Source organism: Colius striatus, chromosome 8 (genome assembly GCF_028858725.1).
Source record: "Colius striatus isolate bColStr4 chromosome 8, bColStr4.1.hap1, whole genome shotgun sequence".
Taxonomy (NCBI): Eukaryota; Metazoa; Chordata; class Aves; order Coliiformes; family Coliidae; genus Colius; species Colius striatus.
The window spans coordinates 25,861,292-25,886,195 of NC_084766.1; the positions used below are offsets into that span (position 1 = coordinate 25,861,292).

At 49.2% G+C, this 24,904-nt stretch overlaps 3 protein-coding genes across 10 annotated transcripts in view; 1 reads left to right on the top strand and 2 right to left on the bottom strand.

Moving 5' to 3' along the window:
* Window positions 1-5,734, bottom strand: part of NT5C2 (5'-nucleotidase, cytosolic II) — a 67,336-nt gene extending 61,602 nt beyond the window's left edge. The window contains exons 1-2 of one of the 3 annotated variants that reach the window (XM_062000797.1): window positions 5,395-5,734; window positions 3,728-3,891 (exon numbers count right to left, since the gene is read on the bottom strand). In XM_062000797.1, coding sequence (XP_061856781.1) covers window positions 3,728-3,875 — 148 coding nt within the window. In that variant the 5' untranslated portion in view covers window positions 3,876-3,891; window positions 5,395-5,734. Of the gene's footprint in view, window positions 1-3,727; window positions 3,892-4,016; window positions 4,073-5,311; window positions 5,327-5,394 lie in introns of those variants that run through there. The other 2 variants (XM_062000799.1, XM_062000798.1) reach the window with 2 other exon arrangements.
* Window positions 5,283-11,897, top strand: INA (internexin neuronal intermediate filament protein alpha). The gene is made up of 3 exons (XM_062000802.1): window positions 5,283-6,350; window positions 9,815-9,939; window positions 10,527-11,897. Exons 1-3 carry the CDS (start codon window positions 5,433-5,435, stop codon window positions 10,762-10,764), a joined length of 1,281 nt encoding a protein of 426 aa, XP_061856786.1. The 5' UTR covers window positions 5,283-5,432; the 3' UTR covers window positions 10,765-11,897.
* A 2,226-nt stretch (window positions 11,898-14,123) lies between these two features.
* Window positions 14,124-24,904, bottom strand: part of PCGF6 (polycomb group ring finger 6) — a 28,634-nt gene continuing 17,853 nt past the window's right edge. The window contains exons 10-12 of one of the 6 annotated variants that reach the window (XR_009819141.1): window positions 20,114-20,352; window positions 15,915-16,093; window positions 14,124-14,548 (exon numbers count right to left, since the gene is read on the bottom strand). Coding sequence is in view for 1 of the 6 variants with exons in the window: in XM_062000803.1 (XP_061856787.1) it covers window positions 20,296-20,352 (57 nt within the window). In the remaining 5 variants the exon portion in view is untranslated. Of the gene's footprint in view, window positions 14,549-14,608; window positions 14,722-15,914; window positions 16,094-16,129; window positions 16,251-16,947; window positions 17,551-18,770; window positions 20,353-24,904 lie in introns of those variants that run through there. The other 5 variants (XR_009819144.1, XR_009819142.1, XR_009819143.1 and 2 more) reach the window with 5 other exon arrangements.

Sequence of the window (24,904 nt, forward strand, 5' to 3'; positions counted from 1 at the left end):
CTGCTGCCACCTGAGAGCACCGGCCTGCATCCATCACGTCTACAGGCACAGTGGTCTGCGAGGAAAGGCTCGGGATGGTTCCCAGTTGTACCACACTGGGCCAGAAATGCCCCCAAAAGTGCCAATAAGAAATAAACCCCAAAAATGAAACACAATGGCAAAACAAGGTTTCCTTTTTCTGCCGGTTTTTCCTGACTTGGAATAGGCCACAGCTCCAGCGAGGTCCTGGCCACCTCAGGGCAGTCCCTGACAGCAATGAGAGAGGTGACAGTCATCTGCCTGGCCCAGCTCATTCCAGGCCCGTGAGGCTCTGCCAAACCACTGAGACCCATCTCCCTTTCCATGCCTTAGTGGTGGCCAGAGGCTGGGAATGCCTCCCCTCATCCAGCAGCGGCTTTTCCGGCTCCAACACTGATGTTCTTCCTTTATCTCCCCAAGGATGTTTCCCTCTGCTTTCCCTTTCACCCTCTGCTCTGCACTGCTACCACCCTCCATGGGCCCTGGGATGGGTTTTGCAGACTCAGGCACTCTTGGCCCATTGTGGCTGTCCCGGCTCTGTGAGCCTCACTCACTCACCTCGCTGCATCCAGCAGCACCAGCCTTTAACACATGCAGTTAGTTCTGGCTAAAGCAAAACCTATTTTCGGCACTGAGCCCATGACAGGGCAGTGCCACCCACCTGGGAAGCTCAGCCTGCACCTCCCAATGCCCTGGGACATCTCATAGCACCCCAACTGGGCACCCAAGTGAGGTGCTTCTCTTGGAGATGCATTCACCTGTATTTGGGAGATCATTTCCACACATCCTGATGGTGGGGCCTGTTCTGGAGTGTGTGTATTTCTGTCTGTGTGTCTACACGTCTTTCCAACATATATCCCCAGGAGATACACTGAGGCCAACAAGGATGAGTAAAAGCTTGAAGGGAAATTAAATAGATAAAAATCCTCGAGTCTAGGAAAGAGACTGAGGTCTGCAAAATCCTGCCTGGGGAGGTGGATGGGAAGGAAGCATTTCCAAACTCTTCCACTGTGTCCCACAAGCCAGGGCATGGAATGAAATCAGCTGGCAACGACTCTGAAGAGCAAACAAAGATGATGTTTTTTCATACAATACACTATCAAGCTGTGGATTACAGAGCACAGTGGCATCCAGGACGTGAACTTGCATTGATTAGATAAGCACCAGCAAACACAGGGATGTAACTGCTGCCTGGAGAGCCCCAGAGCCACACACAACCAGAACCAGAGAAATTACACCAGGGAAGCATAAATCTGCCACTCTCAGAAACAAACTCGTGAGTTAGAGGGACCCAGTACAGCCATTTTCCTATTTTTATGAGTGGTTTTGTGTGTGTACAATTCAGCAAACACATCCTTCTCTCTTACATGTGTGTTCATCACGTGTTTTCTCTCTGACTTTGCTGCCCATATCCACTGAGCTCTCCCTCCTGCATGGGGCCAAACCCATCTGTGCCGCAAGAGATGTGGTAGCAGCCTTCCAAGAGACACTTGGATCTGCCTCTTCCCCACACTGGGAAGCATTTCCCTCTCACACAGCTGACACAGCAGAGCTGGATGGTGAAACACCTACCCAGACCATTAGTTTAATGGACTGTGGTGGAAACCCGCCAGAAAGTGTGTATCCCATTGCTGTGTGTGCACAGCTCAGAAGATGGCTCTTCCTCTGAATCACAACCCCAGATTTCAGCCCAGGGGATAAATTGTTTAACAAGCCCCAGGCAGCTGCTGTGCAGAGAGGATCACCAAGTTTTAAGGAATTCTCCTGCTGTCTCACAAACAAGACTTCATTTTTTGAAGAAACTGGGAGGCATGGAATGGTCCTGGGCAATAGTCCTGAATTTAAACCACGACAGCAATTTAATCCCTAATATAACCCACCAGGTTTCAGTAGTCTATGGGACTGTTTCTCTTCCATTTTCTCTTCATTTTCTAGTCTTAGGAAGTTCCCCCTGTTGCCATGCATGTGTGTCCCAGCAGACACCTGTGTGTTAGTCATTAAGGTTTTCTGAGGCTGAACAACAGCCCAGGTACTGCCCTGGTTTCAGTTTGTGCCTAGTTCCAGCTTGCCATCCCACTTCAAATCTGACATGTCAGTGTTCAGCTTGTGTCCAGCTTCCATCCAGAATAGAATAGAATAGAATAGAATAGAATAGAATAGAATAGAATAGAAAAGATTTGTGCAATTTGAGTAATTTTGGGGATTTGGGTCTGAGTCTTTCAAGGATTTCCTTCCAGCCTGCTGGTATATGGGTCCTTCTCCAGGACACAGCCATGCTGCAGCTCTCCCTCTCAGTGGAGGTACTGTACAGCTCCAAGGTTTGTTGGCCAAGTCAGCCCCCAAGATCTCGGTCAGGGGCTCAAGTGGATCACAAGGGAATTGCACTTGTGCACCAGCCACTAGGAATAGGGGTCCTGCTGCAGTTGCTTGGAACATGGGAGCACCCCTAGAACTAGCAGTTTGTGCTGAGCTGGACCCTAAGGTCCAGACACTCTTTGCTCCTCTGAAAAAAGCAGCCTTCCCTTGACCTGGAGCCGTATCCTTGTTCTGTGGGACAGCAGCACTTACTATCATTTATTGATTCTAATGTTTGTGCTCATTCAGCTACAAGGTCCCAGCAGTCACACTGGCAACTGGCTCAGGTCCCACCTGTTTAAGGCAATCTCGTTCCCTCTCTGTAGACAGACTCCAGAACACTCTAACCCATCAGGAAGCAAAGGGATTCACTATCCCAGGGTCTTCACCCATGGACATCAGCAGTCTTTGCAGGGACCTTTGCATTTCTTCTGCTCGAGGAGACTGTGACATTGACTCCACTATTAGATTCCAGATGTATGGCAGTACTAAAACAGCACAAGTGAGGAGGCCAGGATAAGCTGCACTCTACTTTTCCAAGGCTATAGAGAACCACGGAAGCCTCTATCATCAGTAATAGGCATCAGAGCAAAGGCACCAGAACAACGCCACACACATAACTAAGCAGAGTTGGAAACTTCTCAGTTATCTGATCAATAATTTCCAGTAGCAGAAACCTGAGACAACATTGTAATGCAAAGCAACAGAAGTGGTAAAGGAAGTGATAAAATGGTGTGAGGAGTATGTGAAAGACCCAAAAAAACCCCAGATGATGGAGAGGATTTCTGCCTCAGTGGTGTGAGGCAGGCAGCCCGGGCCAGGCGTCACGGTGAGGCTGTCTGCCTGGCTGGCTCTGCCAACAAAGAATAAGCTACTTGGATGATCCAAGTGTTATAACCTCACCATCACTGACCTAAAATGGGCCTCAGGAAAACTGAGTCCTTCTGGGTAAACTATCTGTGAAACGATCTGAGCCCTGGAAAAATAAGGCACAAGCCAGATCTCTCTCACCCAAGTGTGTGCATAGCTCTTGTGTCTTTCTTTTGTCTCCACTGACTCCTTATTCCTCTTAGGCCCTACAGGACAGATATATGGGGCTAAGGTGGGGTATATACATGTGGGTGTTGATCTTATTGCCAATCCCTCACTGCACACCCAGGACCAGCCTGCTGCTGCAGTGGGGCAGGGCTCTGCCTTAGGCTGGGCTCATCCTGCTCCCAAGTGAAGGGGATGTTTCCCTGTGGGGCTTCTGCCCCAGGAATGGCCCTCTAAGGATGGCTACAAAGATGGGGGCTCCTGTCCAGGGTTGCTGCCATGCTTGCAGGGCCTCCTCTGTAATCTCTGTTATGATTACCTTGTGGTCCCAAGGAGATGTGAATCCCAGCACCATCTCTCCTCATTTGTCTGGTCCCTTTGAAACAGCACAGCTGGAAGTCACGTATCTCTCCAGTGCCGGCCCTGGCTTGCTCATCCTTCCTGCTTATCTGCTGTACCTCATTCATGCTGTCCCCTGGTCATCTGTGAGGAGAAACAGGGACAAGTGGAGCAGAGAGTGGAACTGGGCATTAGTGCAGAGCTCAGTGGCACAGATCTGTTCAGCTGGAGACAGGATCTAGTTGCACATTTTGCCACATTCCTCGCACCTGGATCACAGTTATTTTAAGCTGTTTTCCCATCTCATAGCTATGTTTCATGCTACTCTTCCCTGAGATCAGACACTTTCGACTGGTGTCTTGGCAGGTCTTCCACTAGGGTACCATGTTACTGGGAAAGGTGCTTGGCCTGGACACGGGTGGTGTATGTGTGTCTCTTCCCATCAACTCTGCAGCCCTGGGTATGCCCAGCAAACACTCATCAGTAAGAAGGCCCAGCCCACTTGGTGGACAGGAGAGAAACTGAAGCAGCTCTTTCAGTTACTGGCAAACAACTCAAAGGCAAAATTCTCCCCATCTGTCCCTGTGGCATGTGATGAGTTTCTGTCATGTGCACCTCCTCCTACAGGTATGTCCCTACCTCTGCACCTCCCTGCAGCACAACTGCCCACAGCCTCATCCTATGGAGACTCCACACTGCTGTAGGCATCCCAGTCTCCACTGGAGGCGAGGGGCTGGGAATGATCCCTCAGGACACCGGGACTGACCCCTCAGGACACCTTCACCCAGGCTCAGGTGTGCTGCACAGGTTGCCTTGAGCATGGAGTGATGTGTGTGTGTGTGTGTCTGCCAGCCTTTGTGTCTCTCTGTTTGTCTGCCTGGCTGTCTCTCCACCTGATCATTCTTGCCTGCTTCCTTCTGTGCCTCGGCTTCTCCCTGCCTGCACGTGCATCTGCGTGTCTGTTTGTCCCTTTGTCTGTCTGTCTAGCTCTGAGTCTGCGTCTGTGTGCATCTTATATGTTCATAGGCTTTTCCCTTCTCGCGTGCCTGCGCATCCATCTCTCTCTGAGCGTGTGTGACCTTGTTCGTCTGTTCGTGTATGTTCCTGTGCTTTTCCTGCGTCCGCCTGCGTGTGTCCGTCCATCCCTACAGCCAGAGACTAGCCCGTCCCGCCCCGCGCCCCGCTCACCGCCGCAGCCCTTCAGCACCGCGGTGCGCGGACAGCTCCCGCCGCCTCCTACCGCCCCGCGCCCCGTCCCGCTCCGCACCCCGCCCTAACCCGCACCCCGTCCCGTCCCGCTCCGCACCCCGCCCTAACCCGCACCCCGCACCGTCCCGCGCCCCGTCCCGCTCCGCACCCCGCCCTAACCCGCACCCCGCACCGTCCCACTCCGCACCCCACCCTAACCCGCACCCCGCACCGTCCCGCTCCGCACCCCGCCCTAACCCGCACCCCGCATCGTCCCACTCCGCACCCCACCCTAACCCGCACCCCGCACCGTCCCGCTCCGCACCCCGCCCTAACCCGCACCCCGCACCGCCCCGCGCCCCGTCCCGCTCCGCACCCTGCTCCGCCCGGCGCGCCGTTCCACACCGCCCCGCGCCCCCTCCCCGCCGCAGCGCCCCTCCCCGCTCCGCCCCGCCGTACATAAGCGCTGTCGCCGCAGCCGGTTCTGCTCCGCCGCAATGAGCTACAGCGCGGAGCCGGCGGCGTTGGCCGCGTCCTACCGCCACCTCTTCGCGGAGGCCCCGCGGCGCCCCGAGGGGACAGCGGGCCGGCGGGCGCTCCCCGCCGCGGAGCCGGGGTCGGGGCGCGCCAGCGAGAAGGAGCAGCTGCAGGGCCTCAACGAGCGCTTCGCCGGCTACATCGAACGGGTGCGGGCGCTGGAGGAGCGGAACCGGGCGCTGGCGGCGGAGCTGTCGGAGCTGCGGCAGCGGGCAGATGAGCCGCGCCGGCTGAGCCAGGCGCTGGGCGGGGAGCTGCGCGCCCTGCGCGCCCGGCTGGAGGAGGCGCACGGGGAGCGGGCGCAGGCGGCGCTGGAGCGGGCGCGCCTGGCCGAGGAGACGCAGCGGCTGCGGGCGCGGTGCGAGGAGGAGGCGCGGGGCCGCGCCGAGGCGGAGCGGGCCTTGCGCGCCCGGCAGCAGGCGGCCGACGGGGCCTCCCGCGCCCGCGCAGACCTGGAGCGGCGGGCGGCGGCGTTGCGGGAGGAGCTGGCGGCGCTGCGGGGCGCCCACGCCGAGCAGCTGGCCCAGCTCGAAGCCGCGCTCCGCGCCGCCGCCGCGCCGGTCACGGCGCCGGCCCCGGCGGGGGGGACCGACCTGGCGGCCGCGCTGCGGGAGCTGCGGGCCCAGTACGAGGCGCTGGCGGCCCGCAACTTGCAGGCGGCCGAGGACTGGTACCGCGCCCGCTGCGCCCGCCTCCACGAGCGGGCGGCCCGCAGCCAGGAGGCCGTCCGGGCCAGTCGCCGGGAGGCCGGCGAGTGCCGCCGCCAGCTCCAGGCCCGCCTGGCAGAGATGGAAAGCCTGCGCGGCGCCCAGCAGTCCCTGGAGAGGCAGCTGCAGGAGCTGGAGGAGCGGCACAGCGCCGAGGCCGCCGGCCTGCAGGTGAGCCGGGCGGCGCCGCGAACTGTCCCCGTCCCCTTTCCGCGCAGGGTCCTCGCCTCGGTGCTGTGCGGCGCTGAGCATCCGCCTCCCGTACGATCTCCATCCCCGTACCTCCCGTACAACCTCCCCCGGCACTGTGTAGCACGCGGAGTCTTCGTCCCACGCGATCCCCCCGGCGCTGTGCAGCACCAGCGCCCCCGACCCAGCGCTCCCCCTCCCCCGGTCCTCTGCGGCGCTGAGCATTTCCACCGCGTGCAAAACCCTGCAGCGCAGCTCCGTGCTCTGCAGCAGCCCCTCCCGCAGTTCTGTGCGGCAGCGCTGGACACCGGCGCAATCCCGCGCTCCTCCACTGCCCCGTGCAGCACCCAGCACTCCGGCTATCCGCTGCTGTGCTGCATCGCATCCCCCACCTCCCCTGCCTCCATACAGCACCATACGGCACCGACTCCCCTCCCCCCCGGCCTTGTGCAGTGCCCAGTCATGCAGGGGCAGTGTCCCCGCAGCGCTGCGCACACCAGGCACCTCTGCACGCTTCCTCCTACCCTGGCAAGGGGCCTCCCTGCCCGGCACAACAGCTCCTGCTTAACCAGGGCGTTTCTTGCTGCTTTCACCCTTTATCTATAGACAGAACCCCAAGAGCGAGGTATGGGGGGACCAGGCAGGACCAAGACACTCCCTTCAGCATCCTCTTGGATATCCCTGCTCTGCCTGGCCGTCTCTCAACCCCCAGTACTCTCTGGGACATTGCCCTGTCCTTTAAGGGCCAGCTCCATCATTGCCCACATTATTGCCTACAGTGGGCAATTCCTCGAAGCCGCCTGCCCAGGCTTGGCCCCTCGCCCTGCCGTTGGGCTCTTGGCATCTGTGCTGCAGAAATTGGAGCTCTGCAAATGTAGAGGCTGATTTTGCAGCCAGATCCTAGCATCTCTTATGTCTGTGGAAAGACTCCTGTGGGACTGACACTGAGCACTCCATGTTTCTTATCCCATTTCCATAGTATTACCAGGTTTAAATGCTACAGGGAAACGTTCATGGTTTATAATAAAGGCCTGAGATTGTTCTGCTACATGGTTATTAAATGATTTGTGGTTCTGAAATCAAGCTGTTTCCTTCTAAATACTGAAACACAACAGCCTTAGGTCATACTTGAAGGATGTTGTTATTTCACACCCAAGTAATGCTTTGTCATTTTCAAGGCTAAATTTTGCCAGGCTGCTGAGAAATCGTGACTGCAGCTCCAGGCTGCTTGCAATCATCCTGTCTTCTTCAACAAATATTGTGGAAACAGGCAATATACAGTATTTCCTGTAGTGGATGAAAGGATTACACACAGTAATCTTCTTAAACAGTCCTGATGCCATGTGAAAAGAGAGACTGGGAACAACCCATCAATAGGGGGAAAAAAATAATGCAACTGGATTAATCAGCACCTTAATTGAAATTGCTTTAGTGAGAGCACAGCAGCATGTGCATGTGTAGCAGTTAAATAATTTCCCTGGCTGCAACCAGTGGAAAAGGATGGAAGTCTGTCTTCAAAGAGAATATTGCTATTGTGTGAGCTTTTAAAATGCTCTTACAGACTGCTAAAACAGAGCCATGTCTTTGTAAGGTATGCAGATAATTCCGAACCACTATGTGAGAGCTTTCCCTTAGGAAATGGGTTTGTAATGGTGTGGGAAGGGGGTTTTATTCATCCAGCTGGTAGAGCTGGGGTGTGGAAGAGAGTTACAGCCAAGATAACAAGGATAACCCATTTCTAAAGAACGTTTGGTTCATGCAGACTGCAGGAAGGGGGAAGGGGGGTGAAAATACAGAGGGTCAGAGCAGTTGCTGCAGAGGTCCCTCCCTCCTGTCATGGCTTGGTGCAGCAGCAGTCTGGCTGCAATGGGGCAGAGAGTTTCCTCTGTATTGCAGTGGCATCCATGCACATCCTGGGCTTTTCAGCTGACGCCCCAAAGGTCTTTCTGAACCCTTTCCCACTGCCCAGTCCCACCTCAGAGGCACAGTTCCATGCAGCTCTCTTGCTGTAGGAGATGGTCAGAACAGCACAGGTCAAGGCAGAGACCCCAAGAATGGCCCATCAATGTCCCACAAAGCAGGATGTGTCCAGCTAACTTGACTGTGAGATGCCCTGTGCTGCATTCAGGATGAGCTGGCACTGCTTCTCCAATGGTCTCTGCTCAGACTGAGCTCACTGGTCAGTCTCAGCCTAGCTCCCTTCTCCTTGGGCAGCTCCAGGTCTTGTGGCAGTCTTGGCAGTCTGCACAAGGAAGGTTATGCAGGACATAAAGGTGATAGGATGGGCATGATGTTGCAGGACAAAGCTTGTTTGCTGGAACAGAGGAGCTGGAAGCAACCACAAAGGCCAGGCTGTGGGATGGAGTGTGGGAAAGCAGGTGTTGGCAGTGGCCATTGCAGGGCTTTGCAGGCAGGGCTGCACTATCACTTAAATGCAAACTGCTTACTCATTCCTGCTCCAAATCACACTCCTCCTGTGTGGCACAGTGCCAGCAAGAAACTATCAGATTGGAAAGATCCCTAGAGGAGCAGATTTCACTGCTTTCAGGCTGCTGCTTAGATACTGCTTGTGGGGTGCTTGTGGGAGAAAATCAGGCTGCTTGTTTTCTGACAAAAAGAAGTACAAAAAATACAAGTCCCCTTTGTTAGCAGGAGATCTGGCCTCAAACTCTTCCACATGGCAGGACAAAGCTGGTGGGAAGGATGCTAGGAGGACATCACAGTCCATCTGGGCACTCTGGCTCTTGCAGAGCAGGCCCCTGACTCTTAACCCCCTCACATCCCTGCATTCTGAGCCTCCCAACCTGGGGGCTCTCAGGCATTTTCCAGGGAAGGTATCAGACTTTTTCCCTGGAGCCAGCTCTTCCCTCCTGCCCTGGCAACACCACCTCACCTTCCATGGCCTGGACGTGTGTCCCAACTCTTCTAAAGACCCCAGATACAACTGCAGTGCTTCTTCTGGCACCTCCTCCAGCCACGGGCTGCTGCAGTGCTGGGTGCTCTTGCTTTTCCTGCTGAGCCACCTTCTCTGCTTTGATGATGTTAAGCCCAAAACTACCCCAGCAGCTCTTCCCTTCCCTCTGCAGCAGCCTGCCTCATCCCCTGCAGGGCTAGGGCCTCCACCACCATGCACTATTTGCTCCCCCTCCCAGTCTCACAGACCCTGTTGCAGGTGGGAAACTATATAAAATACATGTATAAATCCATATATATAATCCTTCTTTGTTTAATGCTCCCCCCACTGCACACATAAGCCATGCCTGATGCTCTGCCTGCTTCTTCATCCCTGCTAGCCTGAGATTTCACACTCTCAAGCTCCTGGTGGGTTGTGCCATTGTGGACCAATTGCCCTTTGTAGCTTTCCAGTCTCCACCGTGGGCAGAGCTGAAAACCTGTGGGAGAGGTTCCCACCTGATCACAGCCCTGAGCACTCGTTGCCTTTGCAGGACACCATCGGGCAGCTGGAGGATGACCTGCGAAACACCAAAAACGAGATGGCTCGGCACTTGAGGGAGTACCAAGACCTGCTCAATGTCAAGATGGCCCTTGATATTGAGATAGCTGCCTACAGGTAAGGCTGCTTTAACCCTGCTCTGCCTGGCCACCTCTCAGTCCCCTGACCCCGCCAGGCTGAGGTATTTTCAAAGGTCTGGAAGATATCTGAGGATGCACTCAAGGAGTAGCACCATCAGTGTTACTTATCTCCCTTGCCTGGACCTGCTGTGCTCCTGCCTGGGGAACACCCCTGGCTTGGTCCAGCAGCAATGAACCACATACCCCAGCTGTCCCAGAAGCAGTGATTTTTAATGGGGACAACATCTGCTGGGAATCTTGTCTGTCTTGCAAAGTCAAAGTAGATGCAAAAGGCAGACACCCCCAGGATCGAGCTTTTATTTTCCTGGCATTTTTAGAGGGAGAGGAAGGAGCTTTGTCTCATGTACCCCATATTGCAAAGTGCCCCAAAAGTGACTGACCAGAGGATATGATCTTGAACCGCTTTCATGGTACAGCGTGACCTGAACCGGTGTCCACTGCAGGTTGAGTTGATGGCCTGGAGTGCTCAGGCTTGCTCATGGGTCACAGCACACCCTCAAGCTCTGCAGATGTTTCATGGGAGTTGTTCCCATACTAACCTCTTCCTTTGTGATGTGCTTGCAGGAAGCTGCTGGAGGGAGAAGAGACCCTCTTCAGCATGGGAAGCAGCAGTCTTTCAACGCTCAATCCCCTCCCCAACCCCACTTACTCCTTTCAGCCAAGAGGCTTTAGTTCCTCTGTTCTGTCCTTCAAGGAGGAGGAGCAAGGAGAGGTTATCAAAGTGACCTCTAAAATATCATCCACCAAGAAAAGGGGGAGATTAAACCTGCATGAAGGAATCATTGCAAATGCAAAGATTTAACTGTCAGGACCCTGTCTGTTTTGCATTTGAGAGGGAACAGTCTCCACTTGGCCTTTAAATTGCCTGCTGGGCTTGTGGGAAGACCCCTTAGAAACACATCACTCCCCAGTGACAGTGACCCTGGGGCAGCTTCCCCATGGGTCCTGCTGCATGTGGGCCAAGCTTGGCACACTGCTCCCCTTTAAATGAGGCTGAGGCACGGGCAGGCAGCCAGATGCATGTTGGTTGTTGTGGTGGCACAGTGGACTTGTAGCACCCACCATCCCTCCCTCCTCCCACGATGGGTGAGAGAGAGCTGTCTGGGACCACTGCTCAGGCTGGGCTCTCTGGGGAGGGAAGGGGCAGGGGAATCAACTCAGCGTCTTTACTGTAACTAGTTTCAAGGCTACAGCCCACCTACTATCCACATCCATGTATAGGTAAACTTATCCCCACTCCTCAAGCTGCAGCCATCCAATTTTAATCTCAGAAGCACAGAAATAGCCATACTGAACTGTAACCACACCTGAGGTCTGTTCTCTGATCCACTTAGGTTTTAAACTATAAGGAATGTTTATGGGTTGGGTTTTTGTTTTGTCTTCACTGTTTTTTGGCAGCTTTAATCCAGCCAGGCTCGTGAGGTTTGCTAGCAGCAGGCACAGGGCAGGGCACGTGAGAGGTGAAGGCAGCACCAGACCACAGGGCACAGCCTCTCACCTGGTGTCACTGCATCCAAAATGTCGGGGTCTGCAGGGCCCTTGTTTGGCTTCACAGCGGTCACATGAAACTCCCGCACTGACAGCAGCACCGTGGCCCAGGCGGCGCTGGCACGCTGCAGGACTCCCCTACACCAGCCATCCTTGTCTGTGCTCTAACCCTTCCAACACGTGCCAAATTTGATGTAGGACTTGCCACCGTAGGTTTCCTTCAATGCCTTAAAGCTGCCAGCGATCGCTTTCGCAATTGTCAGAGGCTCCAGCGCCGTGTGCTGCGTGTCAGTGCCGCGGCCAGCTCACCCTCACGAGCCCTTCCTGCCCTCACGGGGCTGCCAGGGCAGCTCCTGGAACCAGCACACGTTTGCTCGCACTCTTTCCTCTTCTATTGTAAGGCACAAGTTAATAATTAAACAGAAAGAAACAGTTCCATGGCTTGAACAGAGCTGTTTTGTTGTCTTTGCTGCCGCTTTGCCTCGGGAACACACCTCGGTGCGTGGCCGGTAACCAAGTCCTTCCGCTCCCCTGCGATGAGCTTGGAGTTGGGTGCAGCTGCCAAACTGTGCTGCTGGGGCTGCAAGGCAAGGCTGGGTCCCACTGATGGCAGGGGGCCACATCTGGGTCTCACAAGTTCCTGGCCTGGTGGCCTTGCTTTGTAAAAGATTTCATGGGCTGTTGGCCAGGGGCACAAGGGCCCCCTGGCTTGAGCACACTCTCATTAGCCCAGGGAACAAACTCTGAGGCTTTGATTTGCATCACATCCCTGACAGTTTGGTCCCAGGATACCTGCCCTTTCTCCTCCACCCTGCCTGTATGCTCAGGGGTTAAACAGAGCCTCTGTTTGCCTTCACAAGTGAAGGTAAAGTGATTTACACAATAGCAGGTGTAAGATGTGAGGGTGCCTTCACCTCCCAAGCAAACCCAGCAGAATCCATGGCCCATGCTGGTGTATATTTGGAAGTTGCCCACGTTATGACTGACATGTGCCTGTAGAGAAGCACAGGGGAGGGCAGTTCCTGCCTTGTCATGCCACATCATGGTAACCTGCCCCAGAGCCCCAGGGTGACAGTCACTGGCTTCTTGGCTCGTGCTGCAGGCCAGGAGCAGCACAGCCACTTCCCCAGGCAGTGCCACAGCAATAACCTCAGAGACAGTGTCCTGGTGAGGCTGCTCACCATGGAGTGATGCAACTGTGCGGAGAGCAGCCCTGTGAAACAAGGGGCACCTTCCAGGGGCAGGGGAGGGGGGCTAAGACATGGCTGAGGCAGCACATCCCATCAGCAGCCCCCAGAAAAACAACCCAGAGCAACTCGGGGTGCCCAGGTAGAGCTTGGGGAAGGCAGCACCTGCAGAGAGAAATCCAGGGCACTGGCACATAAAGCAAGGACCAAACAACCTCCACACAGCTCCCAGCTCAGCTGTCAGTTAGGAAATGCAAACACACAGCATTTCTCCAGAGCCATAAGGGGAAAAGGCAGATGTGACTGCATAGCAAACGTAATATATTCTGAATCTCAAATACCCTCCAGCACTGCTTGCTTTCTGTCCCTTGGGGATAAGCAGCCTGACCTGTCCTTCATCCCCAGCACAAGCCTCTGTCAGGATTCCTGCTTGCTCAGTTGGCTGGAGGCCAGCAAGGAGCCTGGGAATTTTACTTTGGTGACTCAATGTGGAGGGGCTGCAGTTGTGGAGGGAGGCAAAGGAGCTGGAAGGGAGGACAAGGTGCTCTATCAGAAAACGGCTGCTTTGCAAGAGCCAGCTCCAGAGATTTCCTGCATTTCTGGAGCTCTGCAGCACTTTTTCTCTCATGGTGATAAGCTCCAGAGGTGGCAGAAGGCCAGCAGGCAGGGAAAGGACCTGGGCACTTAGGATACACCAGAAAGGACCAGGATGGATTTTAGATGACTTTGTGGTTTTGACAGTCCCTCTGCTGGGCTCTGTCACTGTCCTTACAGGATTTAAGGTGCCAAGCTTTAACTACCCTGATAGCAATAAATGATCAACCAGCCCCACAAATGCTCTCAGGACTGAGCAGGAGCCTTTGGAGGTGGGGACAGGACCCACAGTGCTTCCCCAAAGTACAGAGCACAGCCACAGGCACTGTGCAAGAGGAGACCTCCCAAGGGGGGCCAGTGCTGCCACCAGCAGCCTCCCAGCTGCCTGTGTCCAGCAACTGTCTGCAATGCCTGGCAGCCCCACAGGCACAGCCCCTGGGGACGGCTTCCTCTGGGTATTTCCCAGGGCTCAGCCCATTTTGGCTGCAGGATCAGAGAAGGGACTGTTTAATACCTGACTGAAACACACCCCATCTGTCCAGCTCCTGCACGCCCCAGGGGCTGCTGCTGTTGGGTGAGCAGAGCAGCTCATTGAACATGTGGTGATGGGTGGCCCCTTCTTACTTATATTTAGGAGAGAATAATGAAAGCAGAAAGGGACAGGCTCAGCTCAGCACGTTACCAACACTGACCTCTGGCTATCTCCATCCAGGTCTCCTTTTCTGTCACTTTCTTCTTCAAGGTGACTCCTTTGACCTGACTGCTTACACACACCAGAAGGTTTCTACAGCAGAGCACTAAGCTGGAACAGGGCAACAAATTCTCCTTTCTGGTTCCATCTTTCTTACTGGGTTAAACAACAAGGCTGCCAGTGGAAAGGAGTGAGTCACACTGCAGATGCTTAAAAGATTTATACCTCTGCAGAACCTCAACCTCTCAGGCAAAAGGCAGCTGTGGACACAGACTGTACCATCAGTTCATGGCCCTTCTCCATGATGCTGCATTCATTTCTCCATGATCCTTCATCTTTGCGCTCCAGCCTCCACACAGGGGTGCAAATTCACACCACTGGGCTGGTCATTTGGTTTTTTCCCTGGATGGAGCTGCAGTTGTGCTTTGGGCTGCCCAGCTCTGCTTGTTTTGTTGTCATGTAGGTGAGAGATAGGACAGTCTGTGCAGCTGAGGCAGGTCCAGATCCTGCTCCTGCTGCTCCAGTGATGGAAGAAGCCTTGTCCCATCGTGATCCTGGAACCAAGGGTCTTTTCAGCTCCTGATAGAGTTTCCTGCAACAACTGTCTGTGCTGAGATGAATAGCTCCTTAAAAAACAGAGAGAGTTGGTGCACATAGAGAAGTTTTGCTAATGATGCTTGTCCAGATGCTGGAATTCATTAAAGAGCAGGCCGAAGAAAAAGCAGCCAAAGAAAAATTCCCCCAACATTTTTCTTAGGCAAGAATGCAAACATCTCCTTTTCCAGACTGAGGAAGGACCCTGCCATTCAGCAAGAAACAAACAATAGGGAATTCAGAGCAAAGTCTCTTCCAGCACCTTTGGCTGGATCCATCTGTGTCTCTCCTTGCCAGCTCTCAACACAGAGACCTACTCAAGAAGAAGAGTTGCTTCCCCCAGAGAGTGATCCACTGTTGTGATTTAACCCCAGACAGCAACTAAGCACCACACAACAGCTCACTCGTGCTCTCCTGGTGGGATCAGGGAGAGAATTAGAAACAAGTGAGAAGTCTTGTGGCTTGAGATAAAGGCAGTTAAATAAGTGAAGCAAAAACCCTGCACACAAAGCAAAACAAGGAATTAATTCCCCACTTCCCATGGGCTGGCTGGTGTTCAGCCATCCTCAGGAAAGCTTCATCAGGTGTAATGGTTACTTGGGAAGACAAATGCCATCACTCCAAATATTCCTCCCTTCCTCCAGCTTTATCTGCTGAGCATGATGCCATGTAGCATGGGATATCCCTTGGGTCAGTTGGGGTCAGCTGGCCTAGCTGGGTCCTCTCTCAGCTTCTCATGTACCCCCTGGACTACTGGCTGGTGAGGTGGGTTGAAAGGCAGAAGAGGCCTTGGCTCTGTAAACACTGCTCAGCAACAACCAAAACATCTCTGCCTTATCAGCACTGTTTTCAACACAAATCCAAAACAGCCCCATCCTAGCTACTGTGGAGAAAATTAACTCTGTCCCAGCCAAAAGCAGCCTTCTCTCCCAAAGCCCTAGTGCCAGCAGCTGAGCAGATGCATCTGAATGATGGAACATCTGCATCAGTGGGGTCTGACACTTTATAGCAGGACAGCATGAGCAATGCCAACTCCTTCATGCACGTCTTCACAGCCAGATGGAAGCTAAGGATCACTCAGCAAAGGCAGCATCACATGCACACAGGGCACTGTAAGGGGACGGGGGGGAGTGAATGCCCATCAGATTCCAGCTCAACCAGAAGGCCTGCAGAGCTGGGAGCTGCAGCCATGGGGCTGGGAGCTGCATTTCCAGCAGTGTGTGCAGGGGTCTTCATCCTAAACCCAGCTACGTCTGAGAGTAACCAGCAAACAGCCACAAACAATTATATCCCTGCTAAAGCATTACTCTCATCCCAGAGCTGATTGCTCTGCTGGAGCTCAGCTGTGTCCACCATTACACAGAGAAGAGGTAGTGTTCATGCTAAAGACAGACATACCTGCTTAGATGGAAGGGAAATCCTCAGAACACTTCAGGGTTCAATTCCAGAGCCCTGGGCACACGTCCACTTGTTGCTTGTAGGTGGGAGCAAAGCTGTCGGGGTGCTGTGAGCATCAATTCCAAAACAGAGGCACTGGAGGCGGCTCCTATCACAGCAGGGCCAGCTCAGCTCCTTTGCTTTTGAACAGAGGAACAGCTGCTGGCTGCCTGCAGCCCAGAGGACACAGCAGACACCAGCTCCTGACTCCCCCATGCCCAGAGCAGCCTCATAGGCACTGACACACAGGTGGCTGTTCTCCAAGAGGGTTCACATGCACAGACCTGAGAGAACAAACTGTTTGGAGATGTCATTCAGAAAAGACCGAAAACATGCAGCTTGCACTGAGCCTTAGAGCATCATCAAGTTTAAGCAAATTTTCAACAGAAATGCAAAAAAACCCCAAATCCCAGACACAAGGCACCTCATTTGCAAATTCCCAGTCTTGCAAAGAGGTCCAAGAGCTGTATAGACAAGTACACCTGGCAATGCTGGAAGCAAGCTAAAATGTTTCAACAAGCCAAAATATTGAGGCTAGATCCTTAAGGAAGCAAGAATTATACCATCATGCTTTAACTGAGTGTCCTCTTTACCCCCTAAACCCTTCCCCAGTCACTTTTATGTTCAACAGCTTAATTTCAGCCACATTTGATAGAGCTGAACACCTCAAAGACACTGAACTCCTTCAAGTTTCATGCAAGCAGGTGCATAGGTGAAATACTCACTGATTGAAAAGTTGAGTTTCCCTTACTAGATACCAAAAAACCTCACTGAGAAGGCAGAGATTATGAATGCCTCAACACCAAGCCAAGCTGCATCATGAGCACATTTGCATCCAAAAGACAAAGCTGTAAAAGCAAAAAGATCTCTCAATACATCCCAGAAACTCCTCTGTACATAAACTCGTGATGACTTCCCTGAAAAGAATTTCAACACAGACTAGTATTAGACAATCTTGAAGTATCTTCCAGTGAAACTCATTGGTTGTTTCACACCTATGGAAATCAGAGTTGTAGGTTCTCCTGGCTCACGTGTGCTGCAGTCTGGTGGCCATGCAGATCAAGGCTGGGTGCAGCATCAGCATTCAGAACAAAAGTAACAGTTAAATACTGCCATTGCAGTGCCCCTCCATTTAGAGGGCTCAGCTGCACATCTCACTAGTGTCTTGACCCTTATTACACTAAATCTGTATTAAACACAAAGAAAACAAGCAGAACATGATCAATGTGACTCAATGCTCAAGACTTCACTGTAGCTTGATTCTGCACTTATAAGAACTCCTGGCTCTAGGGCTCACCATCTCCTCTTGCTGGGAATTAGCAGATCTGTAAAGCAACTCAGAATTATGCTGCACTACAAGCAGTATTTAATTAGGATCTGTGTTACCTGTGACATTGCTAGGTAGGCAACTGGAAAATCACCCCAGAATTATTTATTCAAGTGAAGAAACAACAGTGTCTGTAAAATACTGTAGTCCAAGCACACCTTTTGTCACTTCCAGAGTACGAGACTGGCTTATCTCCCACAAGGGCAGAGACACCATTCCATAGACAGCCTGGTGTTACAGCAGCTCTTCTATCACCAGGACCAAAACTGACTGGAGGAAAGCCAAGGTTAAAAGGAGACCAACAGAAATATAACAGCAGCAGGAGAACTGAAAAGAGATTGGCACATTTTAAAGCAAGCAGACTGATTATGCAGGACACCAGACAGCCCACAGATCAGCCGTGGCAATAGGCAAAAGTAACCTCGCTGCAGGCTGATATGTCCCAGGGGAGACTGCAGGCCTGGAGAGCAGATAAAGCATCACTGCCCTCAGGCTGTGCTTTAGGGTGAAGCAAAGCAGGGTGTTCTGCCAGGAAAACTAAGCTAAGAACATATTTCTATAGGCAGGTAAAGGAGAAAGAGAGAGAAGTGGACAAATGGAAAATCACAGGTCACTAAGCATTCATACAAAAAACCCCATTGGAAACAGACCTTCAGTTCTCATTAAACCACTGAAAGAATGAAGTCTTGTCCTTTTGCATTTTAGCTGGCATGTCATTAACCCTGCAGAAAATCCCTTTGAAGATCTCCAGAAGCTCTTTTTTTTTTATTTTAAGAAGCAGAAGCTGCCATTGCCATGAGATCCTTGTCATCCTGAGGCTAAGCAAGTCAGAACATTAATTTAACTGCACCCGCTTCTATAGAGCTGTTCAACTCTGCAAATAAGCCCTTCTGTAGACATGTTCAAGCTGGAAATAGGGGAGAATTTGTGGTGTAAAGTGTGACTACACTGCCAACTTTTTTAAAGTAGAGAGACATAGATAGAAAAGAAATCCCTGAGTGATAGATAATGAAATAGGAAGCAGTATGTCTATTAACACGAGCCAGATGTCTCACACAAAGGCAGGACGAACAGAGCAGCACAGGAAGGTCCTGCTCATGGGGGACTTGATTACAACAGCCATAAACATGAATGAAAGTAATCTGGAGGTGGCTTTCACAAAAAGATGTATGCATTGAAGTAAAAAAGGTCCTATAACTACACAGGATTATTTCTCTATCGGTGTTGAAAAAATCATCTTGACATCTTTACTGAGCTATTTCTCACTGAAAACATCCTGAAAAGGAGAGTCCCAGAAATTCTATGTTATTCCAGCTAAAGGTATCACAGCTCCAGTGGAGATTCTGGCATTAAACTACCCCTCACCATTCAACCTCCTAATTGCAATTTGTCATTCTAATAACACCACAGCACATCCATCAGTTTCAATACCAGCTGCTGTAATTTCAAGGCTGACAGAGGGAGCAAGGCAAAGAAATATGAGCGATCAATTGGCTAAAATAAAGTTTATTTTACTGTTACAATATAGAATCTCTGTTCAACACAACCCACAAAGAGTTTACAAAATAATCTCATTTTCTGATGCATTTTTAAACACTACTTTTATACAAACTTTAAAGGTAAAATAGGAATTTGTAGCTAGAAATGGTTTTGTTACATTTTTTAAAAGCATCATGACAATTACGCCAACCAAGACATTTTTTTTCCCTTATGGTGTCATTTTCACAGACAAAACTGAATGTTTACCATAAAGACCTGAGGAAGGATTCCTGGAAGCTTTCTTTAGACAACAGATGCCCATCCTGGTAGGCTGACAGTGATCAAGTGCATTTGAGTTTATTTAGGCACTCTAAAATGCCTTACAAAGGGATCTCCTCCCCTTTCCTAAAAGGGCCTTAGGTAGAGAAGGGAGCCTGGTGTGTAAAGGTAGCTTACAAGAATCCTCATGCTGATGACGCAGTATGCAGAAAGACCACAACACAGAGAGCTCTGGTCCTTAATGCTACACAAGGAACCATGGAAATCTTAAACAGAACAAGACTTGAAGCACTACAGTCATCACAAAACCTAGTACATTATGTGTTTAAATTACTTAATGTTTTCTGTGAATCTGATAGTAACAGGCAAATGTTACATTACTCAACCATGGTCTCCACTACAACACTAAATACTCATTAGAATGAGTGGAAGAGGGTACCACTTTCACAGCTGCTAGATAGATATGTGCTGAAGTGAAAGCATTTATGTTCCTGCCAGTCAAGTCAGTGGACAAATATAACATGACAGCAGAATCAGGCTGACGGTGATTATTTTACATAGAGCAAGCAGGTAGAAGGAGAAAGGAGATGCTACTTTTTTTCCCCCCATGCATAGTTTAACCAGCTTACAGCCAGCTCATCTCCATTAAGACTAGAGATGCATGATCCATCATTTGGCATAAGACAAACTACCAGCAAATATTATTTCAAGTGCAAATAAAATTGTCTTTCTCCAAGAAAAACAACTAAATTTAATGCTACTTCTCAAAAAACAACCCCAACGCTTATGATGTGTCATTTTCTACCTATTTCTATCTTCTGACTGACTCCTCCCCAGAACAAATTATACTGCCCACTGAAGATCATCCCTGAGAGCACTGTTCTAGCTAGACACTTAGAAAGCAAGCAAGATCTCATTGCTTAGAGGAAAAAAGGCTGTTCATCCCGTGAGGTCTTGCAGGTTTACAAAGTAAAAAAATGCAGCTACTCTGAGCATTTCAGTTCCCTGAGCTGAGTGAAATTTGAAGACAGTAATTTGTAACACAAAGCATAGCAACATCTACAGCTGTACTTACAGAAGCTGTAATTTTTTTTACAGTGGTAAAGTCAGACGTTAGGTTACGAGCACACAGCAGTTAGTGGTGGTTCCTTTCACCTGCTTCCTGTCACAGGAAATACCACGGCCTTCTTTGGTGAGAAACAGCAGAAGAAGCTCGATCACTTCAGATTCTTTTGCCTTCTGATGTTCTAGCACTCTTTAAGTAATACTTAGTGGAGGCAGTACCAGGCCGTAGTGCAGTACAAGTAAACCATCCTGGAGAGAACAGAAAGAAACTGCATCATCATACACCTTCACCTTCTCCAAGAGGCATTTCTCTCACCAGCGGGAATGACAGTCACTGCAAGGCAGAGCCTAAGCTTCAATCTCACCCACCAGTTCATACCACGTTCCTTCTCTATGCCAAATCCAAGTTGCAAAACATCAAGGCAAATAATTATATTATCCTCTCCTCTTTGAGATGGAGAGAGGTGTAAAAAAAACCATTCCAAAAGGTAAAATCTGGTACTTTGCGTTCATTTTAAAATGATAATGGGAGTTCTCATCCCCATACAATACACTCTTGTTTACAACTCCTGCTGCTTTGCACATGATACTAGGGGTCAGAAAAAAAGTAATTAATAAGTGGTTCTAGAAGGTGTTGCCAAAAGCTGCACTGGAAGAGCCCAGACAGCTGCTACTACCCATTTATTATGTAATGAAAACAAGGGATAAAAAAATTAAAAAGCTATTGTTTCTTAAGTGGTGTTGCTCCTCTTCTGAGGCTACCCCACATGATAAAAAAACCTTTCACCTGAGAAACAGGACACTTCCTGACTCCTGAGTCTTACTTATGTCACTTATCATAGAATCAGAGTCATACAATGGTAGAGGTTGGAAGGGACCTTTAGAGATCATCCAGTCCAGTCCAGGTGGGTCTTGAAGACCTCCAAGGAAGGAGACTCCACAACCCCTCTGGGCAGCCTGTGCCAGGGCTCCCTCACCTAACAATGAAATATACAGTATTTTTGAAGACTATATAACGTATATACACTTTTTAAACAATAATTTGTTATCTATGTAAAAATGGTTTTGACAAGTTGGTGTAGCCTCAGCTCAGTTAAGGTCTTTATAGAGGTGTAGCCTCAGTTAAAAAAAAAAACCACCTCTCAGCCATTTTGCATTGAAGGAAATGTAAGATTAAGAAATTTACCTCAAATAGACTGAAGAGGACAGAATGTGCTTTTCCACCCCTCCAGGACATGCTCTTTTTCTTCCCTTGGGAATTCTTTTCAGACAGTGCCTATCAACACCTCTAAGCTCTGTCTGGAAGATCATCTCTCGTTAGAAAAACAGCCTTGTTTTGCCTCAAAGCTCTTTCAGCAGAAAACCACCCTAATTACTGCTCTGTGTAATTATTTTACTCTCTCTTCTACCATCGCTTTCTTTAGCTTTGTCTAGCAGCTAAATGGTGACACTGGAAACAAAGATACTGTTCTGGGAAAAAAACCCACAAACAACAAGCTGCAGTGTGTTACTTTCAAGAGAAAAAGGAAGCAGAAGAACTACTGGAGTTTTCAAATGTGATGGTGAAAAACAGCAGATTGGTAACAGAGGAGAACAGATCTGCCTCAGTAATACTTACACCACTTCAGTCAATGTGCTCATTTAGTAAGATCTGAAACTCTGCTTCTGTCATTTTTAAAGACATTAAGATTCTAAAGTCCATTCTAAACATTTAATATTCTAAAAAACAGAAATGAAAAAATCTTAAAATCTGAGGTTTTAAGAATAGCAATACCAAGACAGAACAAAGGGCTAGGGTTAGCCCCATGGTGCAAGTCCAGATAAAAATACATGAAAAGGGGAAGTATGCTACCTCCTTCTATAAATTCCAATTTCAAAGACCCTTCTCAGGAAGTTCCTGAGTCGTAAGCTAAAGGAGCTTTTTATCACACAGCTTCTGATGACTTTTCTTCTACAAATCTAGTCTGTTGCTTTTGACTCTACGAGTCAAACCTAAGGGAAATGAGATCCAAATGCTTGGCATCCTTGGAACATGTGATGCCAGTCAAGACTGAAGACTCAAAAAAAAAGGGATTAAAATGCAGGTATTGAGAAAAGTGTATCAAAGTATTCTTTCACAAGAACTGTCAAAACCAACCAGAAGAGATATGTTGGAAAAGGATGAGAGCACATTTAAATGCCTGTAGAAATTACTATGTTCAGACTACAGCAAATATACATATTCTGTAACTACACAGCTACAGGTGAGACAAACAGCTTCAGAGCCATCAGCAAATGTGCTCCATGAGTCTCATGCAACTTCACTTTCATTTAATGCTTACAAGTGAGATCCTAGAGTAAGGTAGATGCCAATCAACCTTAATTACAATGGACAGGAATGAAAAACCCTCTATTTTATTCCTCTGTTAGCAGTGTTAGCTCACAAAGTTCCCTTCATCTTCTCATCCTGTTATTAACCAGAAATCTGCAATTCCTAAAAGGATACAGGAGGAGACAGGAGCTTTAATCACTCAGTGCACAGCATCAAGTGGGATGACTGCTTTGCAATATGAAGACAGGATCCTGACTGTCCCTCATTACGTAGAACAGGCACTATATGAAGTTACCTATGGACCTCTTGGCAGTATATCGTTATACCTCCCCAAAGGTAGGCTTACTCCTTGTGCCTGTTAGTTACTTCAATAAAGAAAAGAACACAGTCAAGCTTTTTTTTTTTTGAAAACTGTGGTTAAAACCAGTTTGTCCTTTATGACAGAGTTTCTCAAAGGAAATAAATGTATTTACAAGGAGAAAATGATACAATGTATTCTTTGATCAATGAGTTTTAAAATGGTATATTTGGCAGTAGGACATTTAAAGAAATTACCTATCAAACAGAAGAAATATGCCTGTTAAACCAAAGGCCAAATCCACTGCAATTCCTTCTGCACAAAGAGATGCTAAACCAGGACTGGCACTGCTTACTCTTTAATAATTCACTTTAAATGTCATATATTTCTGTATTCAGCTGCATTGTGTAGGTAATGGTCTTAAAAGGAAACCCAAACAGAGAATGAGCTCCCACTGTTTATTACAAATCTAAAATCAGGCTCAGTCATGTCCAAAAGAAAAGCAAAAAACATCTCCAGGGCTCTTTGCCACACATTAGTGAACCTGACCTAAAAAAATGGAAAGGATCCCACCTGTTACATCCAACTATACACTTTAGAGTAGAACTGACAGACTGAAACATCATAGTATATACATCTTTTGATGTTGTAAGAGCAGCAACAGCAAGTGTCCCACTTTCCAAATTCAATATCCCCATAGCAGATGTGTGCTAGAGGGTCATAGCAATTCAATCAGATCACAGCTCCTCCTGCCTAGCTCAGGAGACCAAAAAACACCCCAAACAATAGCATTGGGTTACAGAAAGGTGACTTACAAAGAGACCATTATTACCTGCAACTCCTCTGTGCCAAGGGCCAAGGGCATAAAGGAAGCTACTGCTTTTAGTTTTTCTCATGTGCGAGCTCATTATATTCATCAGTGATGCAGAGCTCTGAGAAGGCCAGTTTCAGACAAGTGAAAACAACTAGCAGTATGCATCTTGTTGCATTTATGTAATGAAGGGGAGAAAGGTAAAACAGGAAAGAAACTTTATTTCCATATAGTGAATAGCAAGCTTCCTTCTCAGCTCCTTGATCAAACTCTTAATTACAGGCAGATCTCCAGGCTTGTTAACAAAAACAAGCCTTAAAAAATTTTCTATCAGTGTCTGATCTCTGATTGCAGTGAATTCCACAAGATGTACCCCGTTTTAAAAATTAAGCAAAGCTGATTTTTTTAATGTAAGTTCTGTGCAGCAAATTTCTTATGTTTTTGCTGTAAACAGAGCCAGAATCCTACTTCCAACCACTCCATTAGAAATATTTAACCAATCACTCAGTTTCAGAAATGTTAAAATACCTTGAGATGTACAGATTTAAAACAAGATTTATTCCCGACTGGATTTTAAGATTTTAGCCTCCTATCAACTCTAGTAACTAACATTTTAATTGTTTACAGTCAACCACTAAAATTTGTTGTCTATTTACTCCAATTAAAACAACCCAAACGAGTTACTATGGGGCCAGCATCAGGAATATTTCTTTCACAATCAAATCACACTTCATCTTCCCGACTTGTGGAAGAGGCACATAGTTATTCAGAACAATTAAAATCCAGATAGCTTGCAACTCCAGGAGACTAATTTACTGAGGCTCTAAGGCATCACTACACACTGCTACTCAGTAGGAAACACCCCCCCGCCCCCCAAAGTCTTTATTAAACAATCTTGTGCATTTAAAAACCATTCAGGAGTAAAAGCCTTCCCCAAAAGAATCGGTGTGATTATGGTCCAGAAAAATTCATCACACCATATGCAAAGCTGTATTGTCTTGCAAGAAGCTTCCAATGTAAATGCTGCCAAAGAAGGCAAGTTTGGCAGAGGAAATTATCTGCATTTTAAAAAATTACTTTTCTCAGCAAAAAGAGTAAGTGCTGCCATGAATGAACTTGCAAGTCAAAAATGCAATCAGAAGAACAGTTATTTTTCCTCTCTAACAATGACTGTACTCATCTGAATAAGAAACCCAATGTTCATTCCCGTAAATGACTTTATATTGTGTAAGTAGCTACTGAATTTTCCGTAACTGTAGTCTCACTAGGCCAGGGCAATCATGTCCTTCATGAAATTCAGGTCTTGGTGAAAAAGAAACTCTTACCATTTTTAGACTTGACTTATTTTGTTTTTCCTGGATAATAATCTAAACAAACTTTC